Below are 22,429 nucleotides of genomic sequence, written 5' to 3'. Positions count from 1 at the left end.
AGTAGAGAGAGATGCCTAAACATATCTGCCCTCGGCTCTGAGCGCTCCACACCCCAGGAAGGAAGAAGTTGGTCAGACTCTCTTTTTCATTAGCTCTGTCAGTATTTGCCATTAAGATAAAACTGACTGAGTCGTTTCCCTTCTTTCTAAAGCTCCAGAAAAGGTTAAATACTGCAGGAATTCTCTCTTCCTTGAAGAATTAATACACTCACTGTCTCATCACTGGAGACCAGCACTTCTTTTAGGGATAAAAGTCCTTTGACATTACTCTCGACTTTCCCCATGGTCATGGGTAAAGTCTGACCCCCACTCCAGTCCTCCCCTCACTTACTTACAGTGTGCTCACTAACTGCCTCCTCTGTGACAACGGCGAGCCAGGTGCTTGCGGGTGCCGTGGTAATCAACACAGAGTGGAGGCCTTGCCCTCACACAACAAACACCCCACGTAAAAAGATGACCTCGTGGCAATTAAAAAACATGAGAGCCCGGCCAGCATGGCTCAGTTGAGCATCAACCTATAAATCAGGAGGTCACGGTTTGATTCCCGGTCAGGGCACATGCAAGTGTTGCGGGCTCCATCCCCAGTGTGGGGCGTGCAGGAAGCAGCCGATCAATGATTCTCTCTCATCACTGATGTTTCTCTCACTCTCTCCCTTCCTCTCTGAAATCAATAATAATAATTAAAAAAAAAAACAGAAACATGAGAGCAAAAATAAAAAGCTCGACAGAAGGATTTAAGACAAAGCTGAGGAAAATTCCTGTGAATACAGACAGAAGATGAAGAGATGAAAACCAGGAGAGGGAAGTAGAGGAAGAGTTCGGGGTCCAACAGTCTAGAAGTACCAGAAAGAGACGAGCAGGAACGGAGCGAGGGAGGCACCGTGAAATAAGTCAGGATCATTCCCCACCTGTGCACACCTGAGAGTCCAGTGCTAAGAAGTCCTGAGTGCCCAGCGAGGTTTCAGACAACATGGCAAACCTAGCAGCTTCCACAGTTCTAGCATGTGTCTTACTGAAGCTCTCGGAGGATGCAGAAAAGGCGGCTTTGAAGAGATAATGGCCAAGCATTTTACAGCACCGAGAACGGTCAGGAAGGGAGCACAAGAGAAGCCGTAGACGACGCTGACTGCTCGGCCAAGTGTGATCGGTGCTGTTACCATGGACATTTTCTAAATTATCAGCAATTCGGACGTTTCAATAAATGAGTTATATATAACTCTACAAGTTATTAATAACGGTTTTGTTTTTTTGGTGTGGTTTTTTATGATTCTAAGCCATTTGGGGGCTTTGTTCACCATTTTGTTATTGATTTCTAAATTAACTATATGATGGTAAATACAATTTCTCCTTTTTGCAACTTACTGCATTTCACTGAATGAGCATGACTTCTACACCAAGCCTGGTGTGTGTATTACTCAACCTTCAATGAAATGAGAAAATTCAGAACAATCCTGGATATTTTCCCATACCTTAATGTGTAATGATATATGGGTTATGATTATGCAAGGATCTATTTTATTGATATAGCATGTTCTAACACAGAGAGGCAAGATTAAGTGTTATGGGTTTTGAAAACCAGTCCAGCCACTTACTAGCTGTGTGACCCTGGGCAGCTAACTTTAGATCCTTATGCCTCGGCTTCATTAGTGGGGACAACGCTGATACCTACCTTAATTTATAATACGTGCAAGTGTTATGTATAGTAGTGATGCACAGGCTCAGTAAGTGCTGCCTGTTATGGAATAACTAGAGGCCTGATGCACAAAATTCGTGCATGGGTAGGGTCCCTAGGCCTGGCTGGCGATCAGGGCTGATCTGTGGGGCAACCAGAAGGGTGATTGGGGGGTGGGGGGCCCTGCTGGGACCCGCGTTGGCTGGCCTGGCGCCGCCCGCTAGCCAGCTGGCCCTGCCCCCTGATTGCCCCCGCTGGTTGCCTCCCTCTGCAGGGCAACTGGTGGGGTGATTGGAGGCCCTCGCTGGCACCTGACTTGGCTGGGCTGGGGCCTACCGGCTGGGGGCAGCTCCTGCATTGAGTGTCTGCCCCCTGGTGGTCAGGGCACCTCATAGCGACCGGTCGTTCCACCAGTCTCCCACGGTTCTGTCGATTAGCGTATTAGGCTTTTAATATATAGGATTATAGAATATTTCACAAAGCAATACAAAAACAATTGGAAATCCTCTTGTGCTATTAATTTGTTTACTGGTTGGTAAAATTCCAGTCTTGAAACCATTTCCCTATTATGTGATCAACTCTTCTACAGACACACAAGAGAAAGTGAGTTCTATTTGTGGTATACAGAATTCCGTGGCTCTAATTAAGAATCAACCTTACACTATTATCGAAGTCCTGGACGTCTTTACTGACATTACTTAAAGGGGAGGTGACATGTTTAATGGGCGTGAAGCTCTGTGCAGAAGGACCGGCGATGACTAGCAGGACTCTGGCCTCCACACGGGTGTGCAGAGCTCCGCTTGGCCTGGAGCCAGTCTCCGATGCCAACAGAGTCTCCTGCTGCATCTGTCTCCTGCTGCCTCTGTCTCCTGCTAGTCAGGACATATTTTTGAGTCTCCTCTAAAGGATTCTAGGTATTTCAATTCATGCAGACTTGGTATGACTTCAAAAGTCAAGAGCTAATGGCACCACTCGAAGTTTGAAACCTTACATCCCTTCCCCTGCACACACTGCCAAGTCTTCAGCACACCTTGACAGCAAGTCACTTCCCAACTCCGACTCTAAAACACCGTCAATCCCCTGGCACAAAGTGAATCAAGTTCTGGCTTAAAACAAAACCTATCTCCTAAAGTCAGAATGTTCCAAGAGGCCGCCCCTTGGGGGTGGGGTGAGGGGAGAGTTTTACCGTCCACAACTGAGTGGTCTCAGAACACTTACAGCATGGCGATGCCCCAGTGCTTCCCCGCTCTCTCCCCCGCCGCCTGGAAACCGGAGAGGCCAATGAGGGCCACCGTGGGCGTAATGGTCAGGGGCCCGATGTACTTGAGCAGAGCGCCGGGCAGGCCTAGGAAGCCGATGACCACTTCTATCAGTGAGGACATGATGATGGCCCCTTGGATCTGGAATAAGAGCGGGCACGGACGTGAGTCAGCTGCTGATACGTCACTACTCAATGTCACCCACATCCACAACTGACAATTCTGTGAGGCATCAAGTCATTCTACAACCGGCATGACACGGCTGGAAATTTCCCCGGTGTGATGTATGACCGGACTAATGTAAGAATACTATTTATAGGACTGGGCACCTGATGCAAAGCGAACTTGCCTTTTCCGCTGATAAATGAGACAGGCGTAACTTATAATTCCTAAGGGACACTGCAGTATAAAGCTCCTTGACTTTAAAAAGCGAGTCCCTGCAGGACACTTAAAAGACAGCGCAATTGACAAAAACGCTAAAGGAATGTTTCTATTGTACAGAATAGTTGGGCTGACTCTCAATGAATGGTGAATGATCTTATAGGTTTTAAAAGATCTGAATAAACTGTCAGCCATTCTTATGTCTAAGGATTCCCATGACCTGTTCCGTTCAAGTGCACTGAATAGGCAATTATCTTAATTCTTTCCACAAATACAGGCCAACACAGAGTCCTGCTGCCTGCTGACAAGCCTCTGTAGCTCCTTCCAAAGGAGCCACGCCCCTCGGCTGGTTCCGCTGGGGGTGCCAGTGCGCAGGCCTGTGGGTGCACCAGAGAGAGGAGGGAAATGAAGGGTGAGAAACAACACTGTCTGGTTGCACAAAGCATTTCTGCGTGCTTTATTTTACAGTGATGCCATCTAAACTGAAGGACATGTTTAACGACAGAGATAAACAGGTCAGTAGCTGAGAAGAAAGGGAGGGCTTAGTCAAGCAACTGCAATTTCTTGGGCACGATCAACAGTGGAGCTGAGGAGAAACACAAAGCAGCCACAGGTGGGCATGCTCGGCTTTTACCTCGCGGATGCGGGGGTACCAGATGTGCTCGGTGTGCAGCAGCTCCGTGGTTCCGTTGACAAATGAAACATCTTGAAAACAAAAACAAAGACAAAATTTTTCTTGAAACAACACTGACATTTCACAAGACACGTTCATTTCACTCTTTTTAAGAAGAATTTCCTCCCTGTTTTAAGTACATGTGTATACAAATACCCATCCCTGAAGTTCAACAGTGTGGCTTACCATGCTGAAGGGCGGATTCCCCAGAGCTAACTTAACCAAATGTATTCATGGGCTGAAGCTCCCAGCTTGTCAGAAGCTGACGAGCTGGTGATGCACATGGCTCGTGCCAGCCTCACACAAAGACCAACCCTTGCAAGCAGTTAACTTGCAAACCAATAGCAAAGGCTGCCTAAGGTTTAAAAACCTAGATAAAACGGAGGGCCTCCTCCAGTTTCCAAATCAACTCAGTGGTCACCAAGTAACTCCAAGGAGCATGGAAGGAAAGGGAAGCTGGAAAACTTTGCTCCTAGAACCTAAAAACGGAACAGTCTTTTGAGAGTACCACAGGTCTGGTTTTCTCAAGTCCCCTATCTTATCTTGTCCTGGTCTTATCACTAAAGGGGGGAGGGAGGTGAAAGTCATTTGCAGAAAACCAAAGCAGCCAGATCCTTAAAAAGCAGAGATGTCTCAGAGAAGGGATGCTGATGCAGCAGAGAGAGTGATTACTGGTGGTTCATAAAATCCACTGAAAGAAAGAGGCAGGAAAATAGCACAAATATTTTTCTCTTCATTCCCATACATATCAATCTCATTAGTACAGAGAAATGCGGCCCCTTCTGGTCCTCACCTGCTCTGGGGTTAGGGATGAACGAGTGGACAGAGAGAGACAGAAACATGATCCACAGATTGGAGCATCTAAGCTGTTTGCTGGTCTGTGAGTTCAGTGCCTGATTCCAGAAAGGATTTAAGGCTGCCAAGGGTAGCATGTCCAGGCCTCCCTTTTATCACCTGAGTTAAAGGACCCCAAGGACATATGTGGAAATAACTGCAATTACCTGTGGTGTTACATTTCCATTTATCTAAAGACAGGATGGCTCGAGCAGGGGCCAGAAATGCAAAAGCACTGGCCTGAAACAGGGGTAACCTAAAAGAAACGAGACCAAAACCATGATCACGGCATCAGGAACTACCGAGGTAGTTCACTATTTGATAGCTTAACAGTCTTTTCCATAGACAAACAGCACATGAGTAAATGCAGGCACACCTGGAAGGAAGAACCCCGGTCTGCAAAGATCGCCTCTGCCAGGCAGCCAGGGCCACTGGCTTCTCCGTCCTCCCCTCTGCTGCTCTTCCCCCAGACAGCCTCGGGGCAGGCCCTGGGGAGCCCTGGAGTCAGCACCAGCACCCCAACACCAGCCCTCCATCGCCACCTTTCCCCTCGGGGGTGGGGTGTTTTGCATTTGGGAAGTCTCTCTTTCCTGCTGAGCTGGTGAGCTCCTCATTAAACATCAGTGTGTGTCTTCTATTTCACCACCCTTCTCCTCCCTTTCAAATTATTGAATAGCATAGAAAAATATTTATCTTCCTGTTGTTCCATTTTATAGTCAAAGACTGCCCTAAATCAGAGGTGAGCATTAAAATCATGTTAGTGTTCTACATCCATTGAGGAAAAGAAAAGCTGTAAGTTACAAACCAACAGTAGATATAATATTCTGCTGAATCATGAAAAGACTCAAATATTCTAAACCTTATTTTTAAAGGACCCAGAAAATGTGCAAACTCTCTGTAAAATCTCCTGCCCCCACCCTCCAACTAAATGCAGATACTCAGATTTCATCATTCAATTGTATTTTAGATACGTCACGTTAACTTTATGAACACTTGAGCTACTCAAATTCAAAAGAGGTTGCTACAGCTGTATTACTCAAGTGGCTTTATGGGGTAACATGAGACCTTGACCACTACTGTTAACGTACTTCAGGGTAAAATGGAAAACTGGCTCCTGTTTGCAGGGCTGGGAACTCCCAGATGTCAAGATCCTCCTTAAACACCACGAAGCAGCCTTGTGAGAGTGCCCTGGCCAGTGGGGCGGAAACCCAGCGTCCCTCCCTGGGCTGACAGCAGGTCCCGCCCTGACTGAAACAGGAACTGGACTGGGAAACAGAGTGGCTCTGGCTGGAGGACAAGCATCTGCTTTACAAGTGCAGAGTTGGCACACACCATTCGAGCCAGAGGAGGGTCAAGGTCCTCGTTCTCCTGGCCATTTTAATCATGCAATGAATCGGCTGAGAGCAGGCAGGCTGAGAGCAGGCAGAGGCCAGACAATCAAGACACAGAGGCAGGCTGCATGGTACAGCCCAGATGCACCGCTGGCAGCCAGTCACGTGGGCATGCCCTCCACCAACCATCCCAGAGCACAGGACCATCGAAAGCGGAAGTGGCCCTCGCAGGTGTGGCTTAGTTGGCTGGGTGTCGTCCGTGCACCGAAAGATTGTGGGTTCGATTCCCAGTCAGGGCACATGTCTGGGTTGTGGGCTCGATCCCCAGTGAGGGTCATGCAGGAGGCAGCTGATCAATGTCTTGCTCTCACAACGATCTCTCTCTCTCTCTCTCTCTCAAAAATCAATAAAAAGTCTTTTTTTAAAAGAGTAGAGCCCTAACCGGTTTGGCTCAATGGATAGAGCATCAGCCTGCGGACTCAAGGGTCCCAGGTTTGATTCCGGTCAAGGGCATGTACCTTGGTTGCGGGCACATACCCAGTAGGGAGTGTGCAGGAGGGCAGCTGATCGATGTTTCTCTCTCATCGATGTTTCTAGCTCTCTATCCCTCTCCCTTCCTCTCTGTAAAAAAATCAATAAAATATATTTAAAAAAGCAATGCATCTTAGGACAATGTACCATGGGTTGCACTTAGAGAGCTTGTCCTTGGGAACCACTGCAATCGACACTGGCTCTGGGTTCTCCTTCTGGGGACATGACCTATACTCGACCTCAGTCTGCACTTGGCCTAGGCACCTTTCTGGGCAAGTATTTTATGGCATCACCCCGACCAGAAGCCCTAAGAGCACTGCAGCAAACCAGCTCACTCACTTTCAAACAACGAGGAACCTGGGTTCCTCAGAAAGTGGGTGATAATTTCCACAAGTGCTGCCCCAGTTTCCCGAGGATGTGGAAAGGGCTGCACGTGGCGGCTTATTGCTCACTGTTGGCCCACACACTGTCTGCCACAGCAGTGCTGCCTGAAAGACAAGTGGCCGCTTTACAGGAAGCAGCAGTCAGTACCCCAGCAGTTAAGTGTGGTCCTCCATAACTGGTGGCATAACTCAGCGGCTTGGCTGAATTACTCTCAGGGAAGTTGCTACAAGGGCATGTGACTGCATTAAACAAGAGGCACTTCCCCAGTGTAATGCTGGTCAACCCTAGGGCTCTTCTCTCTGCACCTCACACACACCAGCATCTAACCCTCCCCGGGTAGCCAAGCCTGCCTGCCATTTTATTTTGTACTGACGACTGGGAAGGAAACCAATTAAACCATGCCCTTCTTTACGCCAGGGGTTGGCAAACGGGCCCATGAGCCAAATCTGGCAAATTACCTGTTTTTATGAGTCAAGTTTTACTGGGACACAACCACCCTCATCTATTTCCGAGGTGTTGACAGGTGCTTTCGAGCTTCAATGGGAGAGTCAGGCAGTCAGTCACAACAGAGACTATAAGAGCCTGAAATATTTATTGCTTGTCCCTTGACAGAAAAAGCTGGCCAACTTTGTTTACAGGAAAATATATTTTAAATATGTGAAGAGGTGGTGGATTTTTTCAGACTTAAGTTTTTAAAGTTGATAGTGTCATTAGATATAAGAAAAATTCTGAGCAGATAGGCACGTTTGTTGAGATACATCCCCATGGTGGGCTTTAGCCCCAGGACAGCAAAAGGACCTAACCAGCCCGACAACCAGCGTGGCTCAGTGGTTGAGCATCGAACTATGAACCGGGAGGTCACAGTTCGATTCCCAGTCAGGGTACATGGCCAGTTTGCGGGCTCGATCCCAGTGTGGAGCATGAAAGAGGCAGCCAATCAATGATTCTCTCTCATCACTGATCATTGATGTTTCTCTCTCTCTCTCTCTCTCTCTCTCTCTCTCTCTCTCTCTCTCTCTCTCTCCCCCCTTCCTCTCCGAATAAATTTAAAAAAGAAAGAAAGAAAGAAAGAAAGAAAGAAAGAAAGAAAGAAAGAAAGAAAGAAAGAAAGAAAGAAAGAAAGAAAGAAAGAAACCCTGCTGGAGGTGTCCCATTTCCCCCTTGGTACCCAGGTGACCTCAAAACATCCTCTGGCCTCACATCTCACCAGCCCCTTCACACACCTGCACTCCAGGCAAATTGGTCCAGGTTCTTACCTCTGAGCCTTTGCTCATCCCTTCTCTTTGTCATCATTTCTAATATTCAATTTTTATTCATCATTTAAGGCACAGGCAAATACCACCTCCTCTAGGAAATATTCCAAGATCTCCTCCTCGGGATTTGTGATGTGTTCTTAGGACTCTCTGGCCATGATTTCTATAAGTCACCCACCCCCAGGTCAGAAAGCTGCTTTCTGATTCCCAAGGGATCACTGGTTAAAAATGGATATTTTTTGGCCCTAGCTGACATGGTTAAGTGGTTAGAGCATTGGCCCTCAGACCAAGGGGTCACAGGTTCGATTCCTGGTCAAGAGCATATGCCTCAGTTGCACATTCCCTAGCTCAGGTCAGGGCACATGTGGGAGGCAACCAGTCAATGTGTCTCTTGTCTCACATCAATGTTTCTCTCTCTCCCCATCCCCCTTCCCTCTCTTCTACTCCCTCTCAAAATCAATGAAAAAATATCCTCCGGTGAGGGTTTAAAAAAAAATAAAAAGGAGGATATTTCTGATCTTACCATTTGCAACAACACAGATGTACCTAGAGGGTATTATGCTAAGTGAAATAAGTCAAAGACAAATACCTTTATGATTTCACTTAAATGTGGAATCTAAAAAACAACATAAAACAGAAATAAGCTCATAGAGAACAAACTGATGGCGGACAGATGGAAGGAGGATTGGGGGGCTGGGTGAAAAGGGTGAAGGGACTAAGAAGTACACATTGGTAGTTACAAAACAGTCAAGGGGATGTAAAGTACAGCATAGGGAATAGAGTCAGTAATATTGTAATAACTATGTATAGTGCTAGGTGGGTATTAGACTTACTGAGGGGATCATTTCATAAGTTATATGTCTAATAACTATGCCATACACCCAAAACTAATATAATATCGACTGTCAACTGTAATTTAAATTTTTAAAAAATGTTTTAAATGGAAATTTCTGAATTCCACTCAGTCCTGGTTAATAGGAGTCACATGTGGGGTCCTCACATCCGGATTTTGAACAATGACTTCTGGGGGTGGCTGAGGCACCAAAAAAGAGACAACCCTTATGTCAAATGAAAGGATTTATTCTGGTCACTTGAGAACCATTTCTTGGGTGTCTGCTTAACACATGATAAGCAGGTACAATGATAAAAAAAACAAAACTATCCTTAGGCCGCTGAGGAGTTTCTGTTGTGTGCAGGAGACACTAATTGTGGCCACACGTGAAGGGTGGTGACATGGCGATGCCTGGTGCTGTGGGAGTCTGCAAAAGAATCACTTAGCATAAGGATGAGAAGCACGCCATCACATGTGCAAGGCGTTATGAGTAGTCCAGGCAGAGAGAAGAGCAAGTGTTAAACAAGAGCTACAAACAGACCTGAATCCTGGAGAGCTGCAGACCTTACTGTGGGGAAAGCGGGGATTGGAGTGGTGACGGTCAGAGGGGGCCAGTGGGCAAACACCTTGCTTTCCTCTTTCAGGGGAAAACTACTAGAGGACCCTGCTCTGAAAGGTCCCCTTTGGGAGGACTGGGGAAGCTAATCCTTAACCCCAGAGGTGTTCTCCAAAGGCATTCTGACAGGGGGTGGCCTGGCATCATTTGCGGGCTCACTCATCCTATGGTGTTAGCTCAGAGGAGCTGTCGGCCCCCAGCCCAGGGCCTCTGTCCGCTCCCTTCACAGCACCAAAGCGATCTGTTCAGACAAGCTCCCTCGTGCTGATTTCACCCCTGTGGGCTGAAGTCGCCCTAACAGCAGGAACTGGGACTGTTTCAGCCATCACTGTATCCGCAGCACCAAGTTTCGCTTAATAAATAATAAACTGAAGGTGCTATTTACAAATATTATTGTTTGAAAGGAATTTTATTAGAGCAAAAATAAGAGGCTAAGTCTGTCTGCATGTTGATTTTCACTGCAAATTTGAGAGAGGACTTTTAGATGAAAAGCCCTGGGCAGAGAGAGTAGAGAGTAAAATGTGCATCAATTTTCAAGAGAAAAGCAGGTAACTACCCCAGTCCCCAGAGACTGCAATTACAAAACGATCTCTAAGAAACACAGAGGTCTGGCTTTGAGGAGCGATAGTTTCATTTCCGCATCTGCCATCAGGAGTGTGTCCTAAGTGCCCACAACACAACCTGTCCCCCAGAAAACCTCCTCTCGACTGATAACGCTGTCCTGCTGTTTCCCGGACGTGCACACCCACCAGTCAGCTGCACTGGTGGAAAGTAGCTGCAGACGTGGTGCATTTCACCCAAGTACTTTAGCAGGTATCACCTGAGAATGAGTGTATTCGCCTACATCAGTGGTCGGCAAACTGTGACTCGCGAGCCGCGGTTTGCCGCTCTGTTGACTAATGAGTTTGCCGACCACTGTCCTACATCATCGCCTCCCTCCCATTACACCCAAATGTGAAACTAATTTAATAATGTAATCTAATATCCAGACCATAAACTTCTGTTTATAAAAGTGCTTTACATCTGCCCCACTCCCCCAATCTAATCAGAGCCCCTATACTGTGTTTGGTTATCCAATGTCATGCTTAGAGCCAGGCTCAACAATTTTGGCCAGGAGACTGCTGGGGTGCTGTGCCCTCCTCAATGCTTCACGTCAGGTGTCCCCACCAGGTGGAATGCTTGGTTAGGGTAGTGACTGCTGGAACTCTCCATTTCTAAAAGTACCTTTTCCCTTCTGCAATTAGTAAGTTTGTAGAGTGATTCTTGGTCTGTGAAATTATTATATCTCCACTAGCTTATTAACATTCTTACATAGTGGGCCTAAAAATGATCAGTTTCCAATTTTATCATTCCATCCATATTTATTAGTGTCCTTTTGTAAAAAACAGCTTTCCTTTTTGTCCAATTTTATCTCCCTCTTTTTTATATCATCACTAAAGATAAATGGGTTCCCTTTTTAGATTCAGTTCTATAACTCACTTCCGTGACTGTTCTTTTCAATAATTAAATTGTCCTAAACTTGCCCAAAGCAGCCCGTTCAAGCAGGTTCCCTTTCCCCACACCTCCCCCGCACTTTTTGAGCTGTTCCTTGCTTTCTGGCAGTAGATGTTCCAGGTTCAACTTGTACTTTTCTCAGCCCTGGCATCAAGCACTTCTCCAAGGAGCACAGCTTCATTTTGGTGGAAAATGTTATTGACTAGTGGAAACCACAATCTGAGCACTAGGTGGCTCACTGTTACTGAGTATCTTTTTTTTTTTTTAACTGGTATCATTTAGTGAACAGAGATACAGTATTTTTTAAATCAAAATGATCCCTTCACTTCAACACAATTGAAAGATTACCTTCTTTTCATACACATATCTCTCCTCCTACACTGAGCATCCTGATTTCCAATGTTCTCATTGATTTGTTCTATGCTATAACATCACAGGACACAGTTCCAGAATTATACCGACATTACTAACAACAACACTACTGAGTATAAAATTTCTTTTGTCCTTAGAAAATATCCTATTCAAGGTATGCAAAGTACTGTTCTAAAGTCTGTGGATTAATTCTTTTCTTCTGTGCGGTTAGCAATTGGACATATAGTTAGGTTTATTTGTTTCTGTTCATTTTCAGTTTTAGGGTTTGCTTTGCTTCATCCTTTTGGATTTTACGTTTTGAATATGTTGAACATTTGCACAGTTTAAAAATCAAACCATATGAAGAGTTACACCAGGTCTCATTCTCATCCCTAGCCGCTCCAACCCATTCTTACTATCGTTAACCATTTTCATCTATTCCTCACTTCTCCTTGTTATTTCTGCTTTCTTACCAAATATACATACACATAACTTTTTTGCCACTTGCTTTTTCAATATATCCTGAAACAGTTCAGAGAAGCTTCAATCATTCTTTCTCAGGGCTGCACAGGACTCTGCTGTGTGCTGACCCATAGCAGCCAGTCTCTTGTAGATGGACATTTAGGCTGTTAACTATTTTGCCATTACAAATTACATAGCAAGAAATAACTTTCTGTATATTATTTTGCACGTGTGGGCATGTATCTTCAGGATAAATTTCTAGAAGTGGGGTTATTGGATCAAAAGGTAAATGCATAAGCAGTCTAGATTGTACAATTCCTCTCCATCAGGGCTGCCCTATTTTCGCTCCTGACAGCAATGTGTAAGAAACCCTACACTCCCATAGCCTTGGCGAAAGAGCGGCTTGTCGAGGTTTTTACTTTTTGTCTATCTGACAAAGGGGGAAATGGTATCTTAGGGTGGCTTTCACTTATGTTTCTCTTATCAGTCAGTTTGATGAGGATCCTTTCACAGGGTGAAGAAGGGCCACTGCACAATGGTTTTTGTAAACTGTCCATGTCCTTTTGCTCTTTTCTATATGATTTTTGCTATTTTTTAACACTGATTTTTTTTTAAAGTTCTTTCTATAGTGGAGATACTAGAGCTTCTCTGTGATATGATGCAAATACTTTCTCCAGTTTGTAATTTTGTCTGTTTACGGTGTATTTTTACAAAGTTTAAAAAAATGTTCTTATATTCAATGTCATCAAATTGACCATCCTTTTATTGTTCCTGGAGTTTAAAAGTTTAAAAGCCCACTTTTAGATTAAAAAGGGAAATCACTTTGATTTCATTCTAGTACTTAAAGTTTTCATGATTCTTGCATTTGATCTCTAATTCAATTTGAGTTGATTAAAAAAAAACACTCAACTAAAAGCAAGTGTAACCATTATCTTCAAGCTCATGTTACTCTAGTTTTACAGATAAACACTAAAAATTATATGGACTTTTCTGGTCACTGTCAATCAGAGAGGCTCCTGGAGAGCCTCGGTGGGGAGGAAGCAGCTGACCGGCGCCCGTCCCCTCCGGAGCCACAGCTCACAGCAGCGGGCTTGGCTCAGACAGCGCGCAGGAACCCAGAGGGCTACTTGGGTGTGATTTTGATAACCTCCTTTTCAAACATGATAGTATCACCTATTTCAGGTCAAGGGCTGGTAGCCTAAAATACTTTTATTACTTAAAGATCTAAGCAGTCACAGAGAGGCACGAGAGAAGTCCTTGGGGGTGTGGCAATGTTCTGTTGGTGGGGTTATATGACTGTATACGTGAGTGAAACCTTCTATAACTGTACATATAAAAAAGGTTCAAAGTTACTGTATGTCAATTACCCCTCAATAGGTTTGATTTAAATTATGTCTATAAAGTAAGTGTCTTGCCCGGCCGGCGTGGCTCAGTGGCTGAATGTCAACCTATGAATCAGGAGGTCAAAGTTCAATTCTCAGTCAGGGCACATGCCTGGGTTGTGGGCTCAATCCCCAGTGTGGGGCGAGCAGGAGGCAGCCGATCAATGATTCTCTCTCATCATTGATTTTTCTATCTCTTTCTCCCTCTCCCTTCTTCTCTGAAATCAATAAAAATATATTTTTTTAAAAAGGAATGGGCTCTAACCGGTTTGGCTCAGTGGATAGAGCGTCGGCCTGCGGACTAAAGGGTCCCAGGTTGGATTCCGGTCAAGGGCATGTATCTTGGTTGCGGGCACATACCCAGTGGGGCGTGTACAGGAGGCAGCTGATCGATGTTTCTCTCTCATCGATGTTTCTGGCTCTCTATCCCTCTCCCTTCCTCTCTGTAAAAATCAATAAAATATATATTTTTTAAAAAATTTAAAAAGGAATGGGAATGGGAGGGGGATGACAACACATTCCTTAAATACTAGAGTTATGTTAAATAGTTAACAAAAATCACAATATTGAGAAAAGACAAAAGCTTCCCTCTGGTGTTTGGTGAGCAGCTCTGTCCTCTAGGCCTGTGTAATGCTGCCCTATTCCTGCACAGCGCGGCTAAGAGGGAGGGGCAGTGGGCCATGAGGATGATGAGGAGCCATTCAGAGCACGTGAGAATGTGCAGGGCAAGGAGGATGTGACGGTCCAAAAAAGACTGGAGAACTAGCTCATTCACTCCATATGCCCTCAGAGGACCCAGTCAGTCTCCTCGTCCCCAGGAGCATCAGAAATATGAACAGAGATACAGTGTGTTCGGAGAAGGGGGAAGGCCACGGGGAAGGCTCGAGTTGAAGGAGCAAAGCTGATGGCAGTGGCCATGGAGCACGATGCCCAACCGCCCTACGCCCATCAGAGACGCTGCTGGCAGCTGCCGCAGCCCCAGCTCCAACCCCTCTCCCCGCCTGCGCCTGTCTGCCTCCTCCCCTCCCAGAGGCCCCTGAAATAATGAGCGCCCGCAGGCGAGTGTGGACAGGCGCCCAGGATTAACCAGAAGGAGGCCCTGAGAGATCAGGCGGCTCGCCCACAGTCACATGAAAAGGTGGAACGAGAGCGATGTCACCGCCAGCCCCGCAGCAGTCAGGGGGTGCGGGAAAGCTCCCTCCTCTTGGTCATTACCATCAGGTTCTCACGGGGCCCATTTCATTAATATACATGGTGAGGCAAAAGTAGGTTTACAGTTGTTCCTATGCAAAATATAAGAATAAACGGCTTCCCGTACTCACAACTATAAACCTACTTTTGCCCCACACTATACTACCTAAAACCTTTAGTAAATGGACAGTAACACAATTTTTTTTTTAATTTGGTGGGGAAAGCCCAATGTAAAGTCACCTATATAATAATTTTTGCAAATTTTTCACCCTGAATCAACCATGCCTCTAGCCCCACCTCCCAGTTTAGAACAAATAAGAGGGGAGGGATTGTGGAACAAATCAAATACCACCATAAGGACACAGACAAATTCAGACCACAGAACACTCGACAGACAACTGGCCTGGACTCTTTAAAAGGGGGTGATATGGAGGGAAAAGGTGGGGACTGTTTATTATTGAGGCCAGAGAGATGCAACAAACAAATGCACCATATGAACTTGACTGGATCCTGGTTCAGGGTGGTGGAGGGACTAGCCCTAAAAGATATGTTAGGGACAACTTGGGAAGTTAAATATGGCTGCGTGTTAGATGATATGGCAGAATGACTGTTGTAAGTGGTTATTACACAGGAGACCCTCAGTCCCAGGAGATATCTAGGGTGAACTGGTATGCTGTCTGCAACTTTACTTTTAAGCAGATCAAAAAAGTGCATATGCACCCCACACAAATATACAGAGAGTGTGGGGGAACCCCAGTCTCCCTACCTCAATCTAAGCACTGCACCCCTTCATTCTCCTAAGTCTTATCAATAGTTAAGAGTTCAAAGCCCTGGACTTGGGACCTTGAAGTATCCTGGAGTGGTCCCCGTACCTAGTGACACAGCATATACAGGCCCCCAGACCCAAGGAGACGGAAGCCGGGGACGCTGCCTCCTCAGGGCAGATGACAACACTGGCTGCAACAACAAGGAGAGCCTACAGTCTTTCCTTTTGCTGGAGAGCTCAGGGATGCCTCGGAGGGGTGCCCGAAGCAAAAGGCTGGAGGTGACCCCCTAACAGAGCCTGCCACACCTCAGGGAAGGTCAGTGTGGCAGGCAAGGGGCAGGTGCCGAAGGACCTCTTTCTCCCCCAGCTCTGCACTGACACCCAAGGTGTGGGGGGTGGGGAGGATGCAAGCTGGCTCACACCTCTGCCCTGATCGCTCAGGATTTTAAAGGCTTTGTACTAATTCCTGGAACAAGTCCAAGGTGTGGCTGGGATTGACATCACAATCAAACAGAACCGGAGATGTTGAAACCTCACTCAAAGAAACTCAATGAAGACTTAGTTGAAAGCAAAGTGCAGGTCAAGGTCAAAAGGGAGGAGGAGGAAAAGGTGGGAGCAGGAGAAGGTGAAAGAAGCAGGCATGGCACAGACCGCCCACCCCCTGCAAGCAGAAGCTCTGGGAAGCAGGAAAGCCACAGAAGTCCCACACCTGGGGCTGGGACCTGTGCCAGGGGACATGTGCAGTGAAGGAAGGAGGGTCTGCAGCCCACGCTGCACCAGACATATTTTTTGTGGCCTCAGCCCAGCCCGTGGGAAAAAGCCTCCAAAGGAGTGATGTGACATCTGACAGCTGCAGTCGGAGCGCATGCTCAGGCTTGCAGAGGCACACGTGTGTCCCCTCCCTTCACTGTCTCCCTACCAACTCTGAGTTTTTATGGAATGAAACAGGTGTCTGAGAACAGCGGGCCCCTCTTCCCCGGGGTACCTGTGTGAAATGAGGAGGAGCGATGGCCTGGCCGCTGCCCACAGTTCGGGATGCTTACACTTTCTTCCCCTGAGCTAGACCTGCAGCAGTCTTAGCTTCCCCAAAATAAAGGGCCCCTGCTCACAAGCACAGACCATGGTTGGTCTCTAGGTCCCAGCACCGGCTACATCCAGTGCAATCGAGTTATCTAGTACTCGTCAGGTGGTCGGCAAATAACAAAGAAGCATACAGAACGCACACACAATACTATAAACCAGAAATGTCAGAAAATCCATCTTAGAAATCATGAAAGCTGAACATGAAAAAGTTTTTCTCCTGCTGCTCTAAGCCTAAGTGCTGAATTGCCCCACCAGCACCGCCCCCCACCCCCCAAAAAACACACAACACAGCAACAACCATAAAACAAACAAATGCACAGGCCATCTGCAATCCCATAGCTGACACTGGGAATAAACTCCACTCTTGGCCAGTCAGCAGTCCCTCCTGCACTGTCCCACCCTACCTAACAATGCCTCGGCCCCAATTGCTTTATCTGTTTATTTGATCCTGTTGTGACCAGGAAGTAAATACACAAGACTGTTAAAATGATCATTGACAGTCTATGATAAGTGTCTATGATAAGTGTCTATGTTAGCATTTAGCAAAACAAAAAGGCTTTTCATATTATTCGTGCACTATAACTCCCCAAACATATTTCAGGAAGTTTATAATCCATGAAAGCACAATAGGTCCATTAAAATAACGGCAAATGTCATCCACAGAAGAGCCTCCTCTCGTTTTCACAAAAGAAACCCGAGCTGGAGAAGTCACCTGCCCAGGCCCCTCTAACTCTCATGCTTGCTTGTTCCACTACCCCGCGTATGAAGGAGAAGAAGTCATCATCTGCCACACTTTGTAAACTACTGGTTTATACTGGAAACTGTAGGTTCTGACTGCCCATGGGATTACAGCTTATTATTAAAATATCCAACAACTTGATGTAAGCAGCACTGGCAATGTGGCTGACCATGCTGACCTTGGCATGAGTTGCACACCATGCATATTATACCACAATATAGGTATCTTCATTCCTTCTTCATATCAACCAACAATTCTCAACTATAGGCACTGCCCAAATTTACAGACAGTTTCTGCTATAAGCTCCTTGATGAGTCAGCTGTTTAGAGAAAAAATAAATAAAAATTTCCCCAGAGAACCAGTGCCCTATGTACAAAGTAAGGCTCCCGAGTCAGCCAACAAAAGCTTTTCAGTCCACTCTGGACTTGGAATACAGAACCTTAAATGCTGTATCATAAGAATGAAAGCAGTTGCCAGCCAAATTTAACTACCTGGCTTTGTTTTCTCCTGCCTCCTGGCACTAAGAAAATGAATCAAGTCCTCCCTGGAATGCCCAGAACACACTTCCTTCCTCTAGGACAATGGCACCCCGACCCTCCTCTCAGCATCCCCTAAGGAGACCCTCCCATCTGCTCAGCATGGTGGCCACAGGCAGTCAGTCCTGCAGGGCAGGGGTTTTGAGAACTCCAAGAGCTGGCCAGCCCCACAGCCTTCAGACCACATGGCTCCCTTCCATCAGCAGACCTGCAAGGAAGCCTACGCTTCCCTGCCCAGGCATTGCCTGTGCCACCACCTGGAACACCTTACACTGCTCCTGGGTCTCCCATAGGCTCAAGGCCCCTGAGGATTCTGACTCACTGGAACACAGCCCATGACTCCCAGGCTGCCGTTGTATTATCGCCCGCTCGTTCCCCCAGAAGGCAAGGCGAAGCCCTTCCCCAGATTCTCTCTCATGGAGCAAGACACAGAACCAGAACTCAGAAGCTTACTCCCTACCCTTCCCGAGGACAGTCCTGTCCCTGCAGGCTCTACCGCGTGAGCAGAGCCTCTGGGTAGAGGAAAAGGCTGCAGTGTGAAGAGAGCAAAAGAGGGGGCAGGAGAAAACAGAGCAAGCCCGCAGGAGGAGGCAGGAGAGATGGCTCTCTTCCGTCCTCAGCCAGCTCCTCGCCCATGTAAGCTGGGAGCAGGGAAGCAAAGGTGAACAATCAGAGCCCCGGCATCAAGGAAGGGAGCACAATTCAGCGGGAAAAGACACAAAAACAAAAAAAGGACACAGTGGAATAAGAGCCACATTAGAAGAACGAACACAAGATGCGTGTGCGGGAATTCAGAGAGAACAAAGGAGGCTTCGAGGAGTCGGGGTGCTTCAGCGAGGAGAGGAGCAAGCCAGACTGGAAGGATGAGCAGGGTGCATGGGGTGCTGGGGCACACAAGCACAGCGGGGTGAAACAGCAGGTGGCTCAGGGAGGTCACCCCAGGGAGAGCCAGAGAGGGGACAGCAGGGATCAGAGGCATGGCTGGAAAGGCAGGGGACAGACAGAGCAGGGAGAAGCTTCAAAAGTGGGCACATCCTGCTTTTAAACAGGGGGTGGGGCTGCAGCCTGGCAGCTCCGAGGAAGATGCCAATGTTGGAAAGAAGGCTCCGGGGGCTGGTGCACAGAGAGTGGCCCTGGGGGCACGGAAACCAACTGGGAACCTAGTGGAACAGCCCAGGTCCGACTAAAGGAATGTGGCAGGACGGGCACTGGAGAGAGAGCTTGCCCTGCAGCTGGTGGGATGGAAGGAGCTGAGAGTCAGACTTTCCAGCGTGCACAGCCGGGTGAGGGGTGGTGCTATCCACCAAGAGAAGAAACACGGTGCAGGGTAGGTGGGGGCAGGGCTCACTACCACACCACCCACCCCCCCACCCCTCCAGTCAGTCCTTCTAAGCTGCCTAGGTAAACGGTGTTGTTCGATGCCTTCCTTACAGGGGCTTCAGGATCCCATTTAGTACCCCAATCTCACCTGCACCCAAACGTTGTCTGCAGCAGAGTTGTGATTCCCACACAGAAGAAAATGGTCCCAATGAGCTGGCTGGTGGCCCACTGGTCGTACCCCACACACATGGCGTCGGCCAGCAGAAAGGGCACTGCGATGGTGCCGCTGAAGCAAGTCAGGTAGTGCTGTGGGTGAGAGGGAGACAGGGGAAAGAGTAAACCCTTCCTCCTTATTTTCTGATTTCATCCTAACTCACCCCTCCATTGTTGTTTTTTTTTTTTTTAAAGGAACTCTTTGGTTTGTTTAGGAACACACGAGTATCATATACCAAATCATATTTCTTTTTCAGTATCTCTCCTTTCCATTACATTTCCATTATACTTGTATCATTACTGATTACTCACATGAGTCCAGGTCAGCATAAAGGAAGCACTTAATATAATCATATTTTATTGATATTTTACTCATGCAATTCTTACTGGAATTACCTGCTTTTTTTCGAATGCTTTTCAGTATCAATTGCTAAAATCATAGGTCTTTCTCCCCTGATCTGTTCACATTAATTATTTTGCATGGAACCATTCTTGAAACAAACTCTAGAAGTCTTGCTATATCTTTCTTCTGCAGTTTGACTTGCCAATATTTTATGTAGAATTCTACAACTGTATTCTTGAAATAATGGGTCTGGGGGTGAAAGCTTCCTTACACGGAGTGTTTTCCACCCTTTTCTATGGTACATTGTTTGACAACGATCAGGGAAGGGTTTTGGTCACACAGGAGCTGAGGAATGCTCCACAGAGAGCCAGCTCTCTCCTTTGGGGGCCCCACCTCCACTCCTAGTGGGATATTCCTAGCAGCCATGCTCACTTCCCTTCCTCCAGGGGCCTGCTCGTTCGGCGCCTGCTTCTGTTCAGCAAACCCAATTTTATTCCCAATAGTTCCCCATCTCTGCTCCTGTTTGCCAAAACGTGTAGCTTGCAGCCCATAAAGCCCATATTTCATAACACTAATAGGTGTTTCGTGCAGGAAACAGAACATTCCCATCCAGGACTTCTCAGGGATGCTCACAAGCTTAAGAACATTGTGCATCGTCAAGAAGGGCATGATGCATGCAGGTTTCCCAATCCCATTTGACCAGGGAACACTTCTAAAAAACACCGAGAATATAAACATTTTAAAAAGCAAGTCTCCTCAATCTGTTTCGGGATGTTCAACCCAAGGAAAATCATCCGCACGAGCACTCAGCTCCTTGGATCGTGACATCTCCTTTATTAGACACCTTTCAGGTCAGGTGACCAAGTGCTGTGATACCTAAAGGGGGTCAGGAGGGCTGGAAACCCGGATCAAAGCATCAGCTGTCGGGGCAGGTACAGCCTCACCTCCAAGTGCATAAACCTGTCTGGGCAATGAGACTGACTTTTTCCGCATCTGAAATACCTCAGGTTAAACTGAGCATTCAAACTTAAAAAATGAAGAATGGAAAGTCAGACCTGAGAACAGAGTCAGGCTATGCTGGAAGCTATCCATTGTCTGCACTATCAGAAAAGTGCAAACAAGGAACCCAGAAGGCTGATGGACCTTGAGCTTTGGCAAGGGCTAAAGCTATGCACCGATGGTTCTGTTGAGACAATGGTGGCTCAAGCAATTTCCTGACCTAAGAGTCTCAAAGTAAATCTTTACTAATATTCACTGACCATTAAGATAGTCTGTCTGCTACCGGATTGCCTGCCTGACTAAGGGCAAGATGTGTATCTAAAATTGAATAAAAAGCTAAAAGGCTTCACCTGGGCACCAGTGAAGCCTTTCCACTAGAGAATGGCTCTCTGCCTGGCCCCCTGTGATTTCCAAATTCATATTTTTTTGTCTAGTCTCTTCATTTGTGCGCGGCCCTTCTCCAGGTCCTGAACCCTAGCAGTGCAGGTCACGGCTTTCACACGGCTAAAACAACCAAGGCAAACCCAGGCCAGGGGTGTGAATCCTAGAAAAGAGCTTCCTGTCTTGTCCCCTTTCTCTAAAGCACCACTTCAGTCCGTAAGTGGGAAGAGGGGGCTGAGAGATGAGGGAAAGCACCAAAGACGTAGGAGCCCTGCAGAGGAGCCCAGCCCTGTTCCACTCCCTCCCCTGGCAGCGTCCCTGCTCTGCTCCCACTGGAAGCCACAGCAGACAAAGCAGCTGCTTTTATGGCAAAGTTTGCCTTTCTTTAAAAAGACTGAAACATGGCATTTTTCAGTGTCGCCCATGTTTCATGGCAGAACTGACCACGACTGTGGGTTGGTTAAGTAAGCCAGGAATGAGAGATGAAAACTAGTTCTTTTCTCTTCTCTTCTACTTTTCTCTCCCTCTGTTCTTCCTTCTTTCTATATCTCTACAATTTTCTGTCCTTCCTTCCATGTCACTTCCTTTGCTTATTCCCTGAATGTTTTCCTTCCTTCTTTCTCTGTTTAACCTCCTCCTCCTGCTCTTTTCTTCCTTTCACTACTATAAACTGATGTTGACAATTTCCATTCATCATTCTTGAGAGAGTAATCTATACTAATAAAAGGGTAATATGCTCATTAGACCGAGTCGACCGGACATATTCTGGACATCTGACTTCCTTCCAGACAAAGCCATGGTGGCAGGGGCCGAGGCAGAGGTGGTTAGGGGCAATCAGGCTGGCAGGGGAGCAAGCAGTTAGGGGTGATCAGGCTGGCGGGGGGGCAAGCAGTTAGGGATGCAATCAGGCTGGCAGGGGAGAGCAGTTAGGGGCAATCAGGTTGGCAGGGGAGAGCAGTTAGGGACGATCAGGTCGGCAGGGGAGGGCAGTTGGGAGCGATCAGGCCAGCAGGAGAGAGCAGTTATGGGCAAGCAGGCCGGCAGAAGAGAGCAGCTAGGAGGCGATCAGGCTGGCAGGCAGAGGTGGTTAGGGGCGATCAGGGAGGCAGGCAGGTGAGCGGTTAGGAACCAGCAGTCCCGGATCATGAGAGGGATGTCCCAGATTGGAGAGGGTGCAGGCCGGGCTGAGGGGTCCCAGATTGGAGAGGGTGCAGGCCAAATTTCTTGTACCGGGCCTCTAGTCTCTATATATAAAAGCCTAATATGCTAAGTGGTCAACCGCTCGACCAGTAGCTATAACATGCACTGACCACCAGAGGGTAGATGCTCCGACTGGTAGGTTAGCTTGCTGCTGGGGTCCGGCCGATGGGGACTGGGCGAGATGGGCCCAACACACCCTGGAG

At 47.1% G+C, this 22,429-nt stretch overlaps 1 protein-coding gene across 3 annotated transcripts in view; it reads right to left on the bottom strand.

Moving 5' to 3' along the window:
• The window catches only part of SLC23A2 (solute carrier family 23 member 2), a 135,218-nt gene that overhangs the window by 28,730 nt on the left and 84,059 nt on the right, over nucleotides 1–22,429 (bottom strand). For all 3 annotated transcript variants that reach the window (XM_054723708.1, XM_054723709.1, XM_054723710.1), the window contains 4 exons: nucleotides 19,239–19,396; nucleotides 4,987–5,075; nucleotides 3,947–4,017; nucleotides 2,891–3,072 (listed from right to left, as the gene is read on the bottom strand). In XM_054723708.1, coding sequence (XP_054579683.1) covers nucleotides 2,891–3,072; nucleotides 3,947–4,017; nucleotides 4,987–5,075; nucleotides 19,239–19,396 — 500 coding nt within the window. The remainder of the gene's footprint in view (nucleotides 1–2,890; nucleotides 3,073–3,946; nucleotides 4,018–4,986; nucleotides 5,076–19,238; nucleotides 19,397–22,429) is intronic.

The sequence above is a fragment of the Eptesicus fuscus genome, chromosome 12 (genome assembly GCF_027574615.1).
Source record: "Eptesicus fuscus isolate TK198812 chromosome 12, DD_ASM_mEF_20220401, whole genome shotgun sequence".
In the NCBI taxonomy this organism is placed as follows: Eukaryota; Metazoa; Chordata; class Mammalia; order Chiroptera; family Vespertilionidae; genus Eptesicus; species Eptesicus fuscus.
This window is presented reverse-complemented; position numbering and strand designations above follow the sequence as displayed.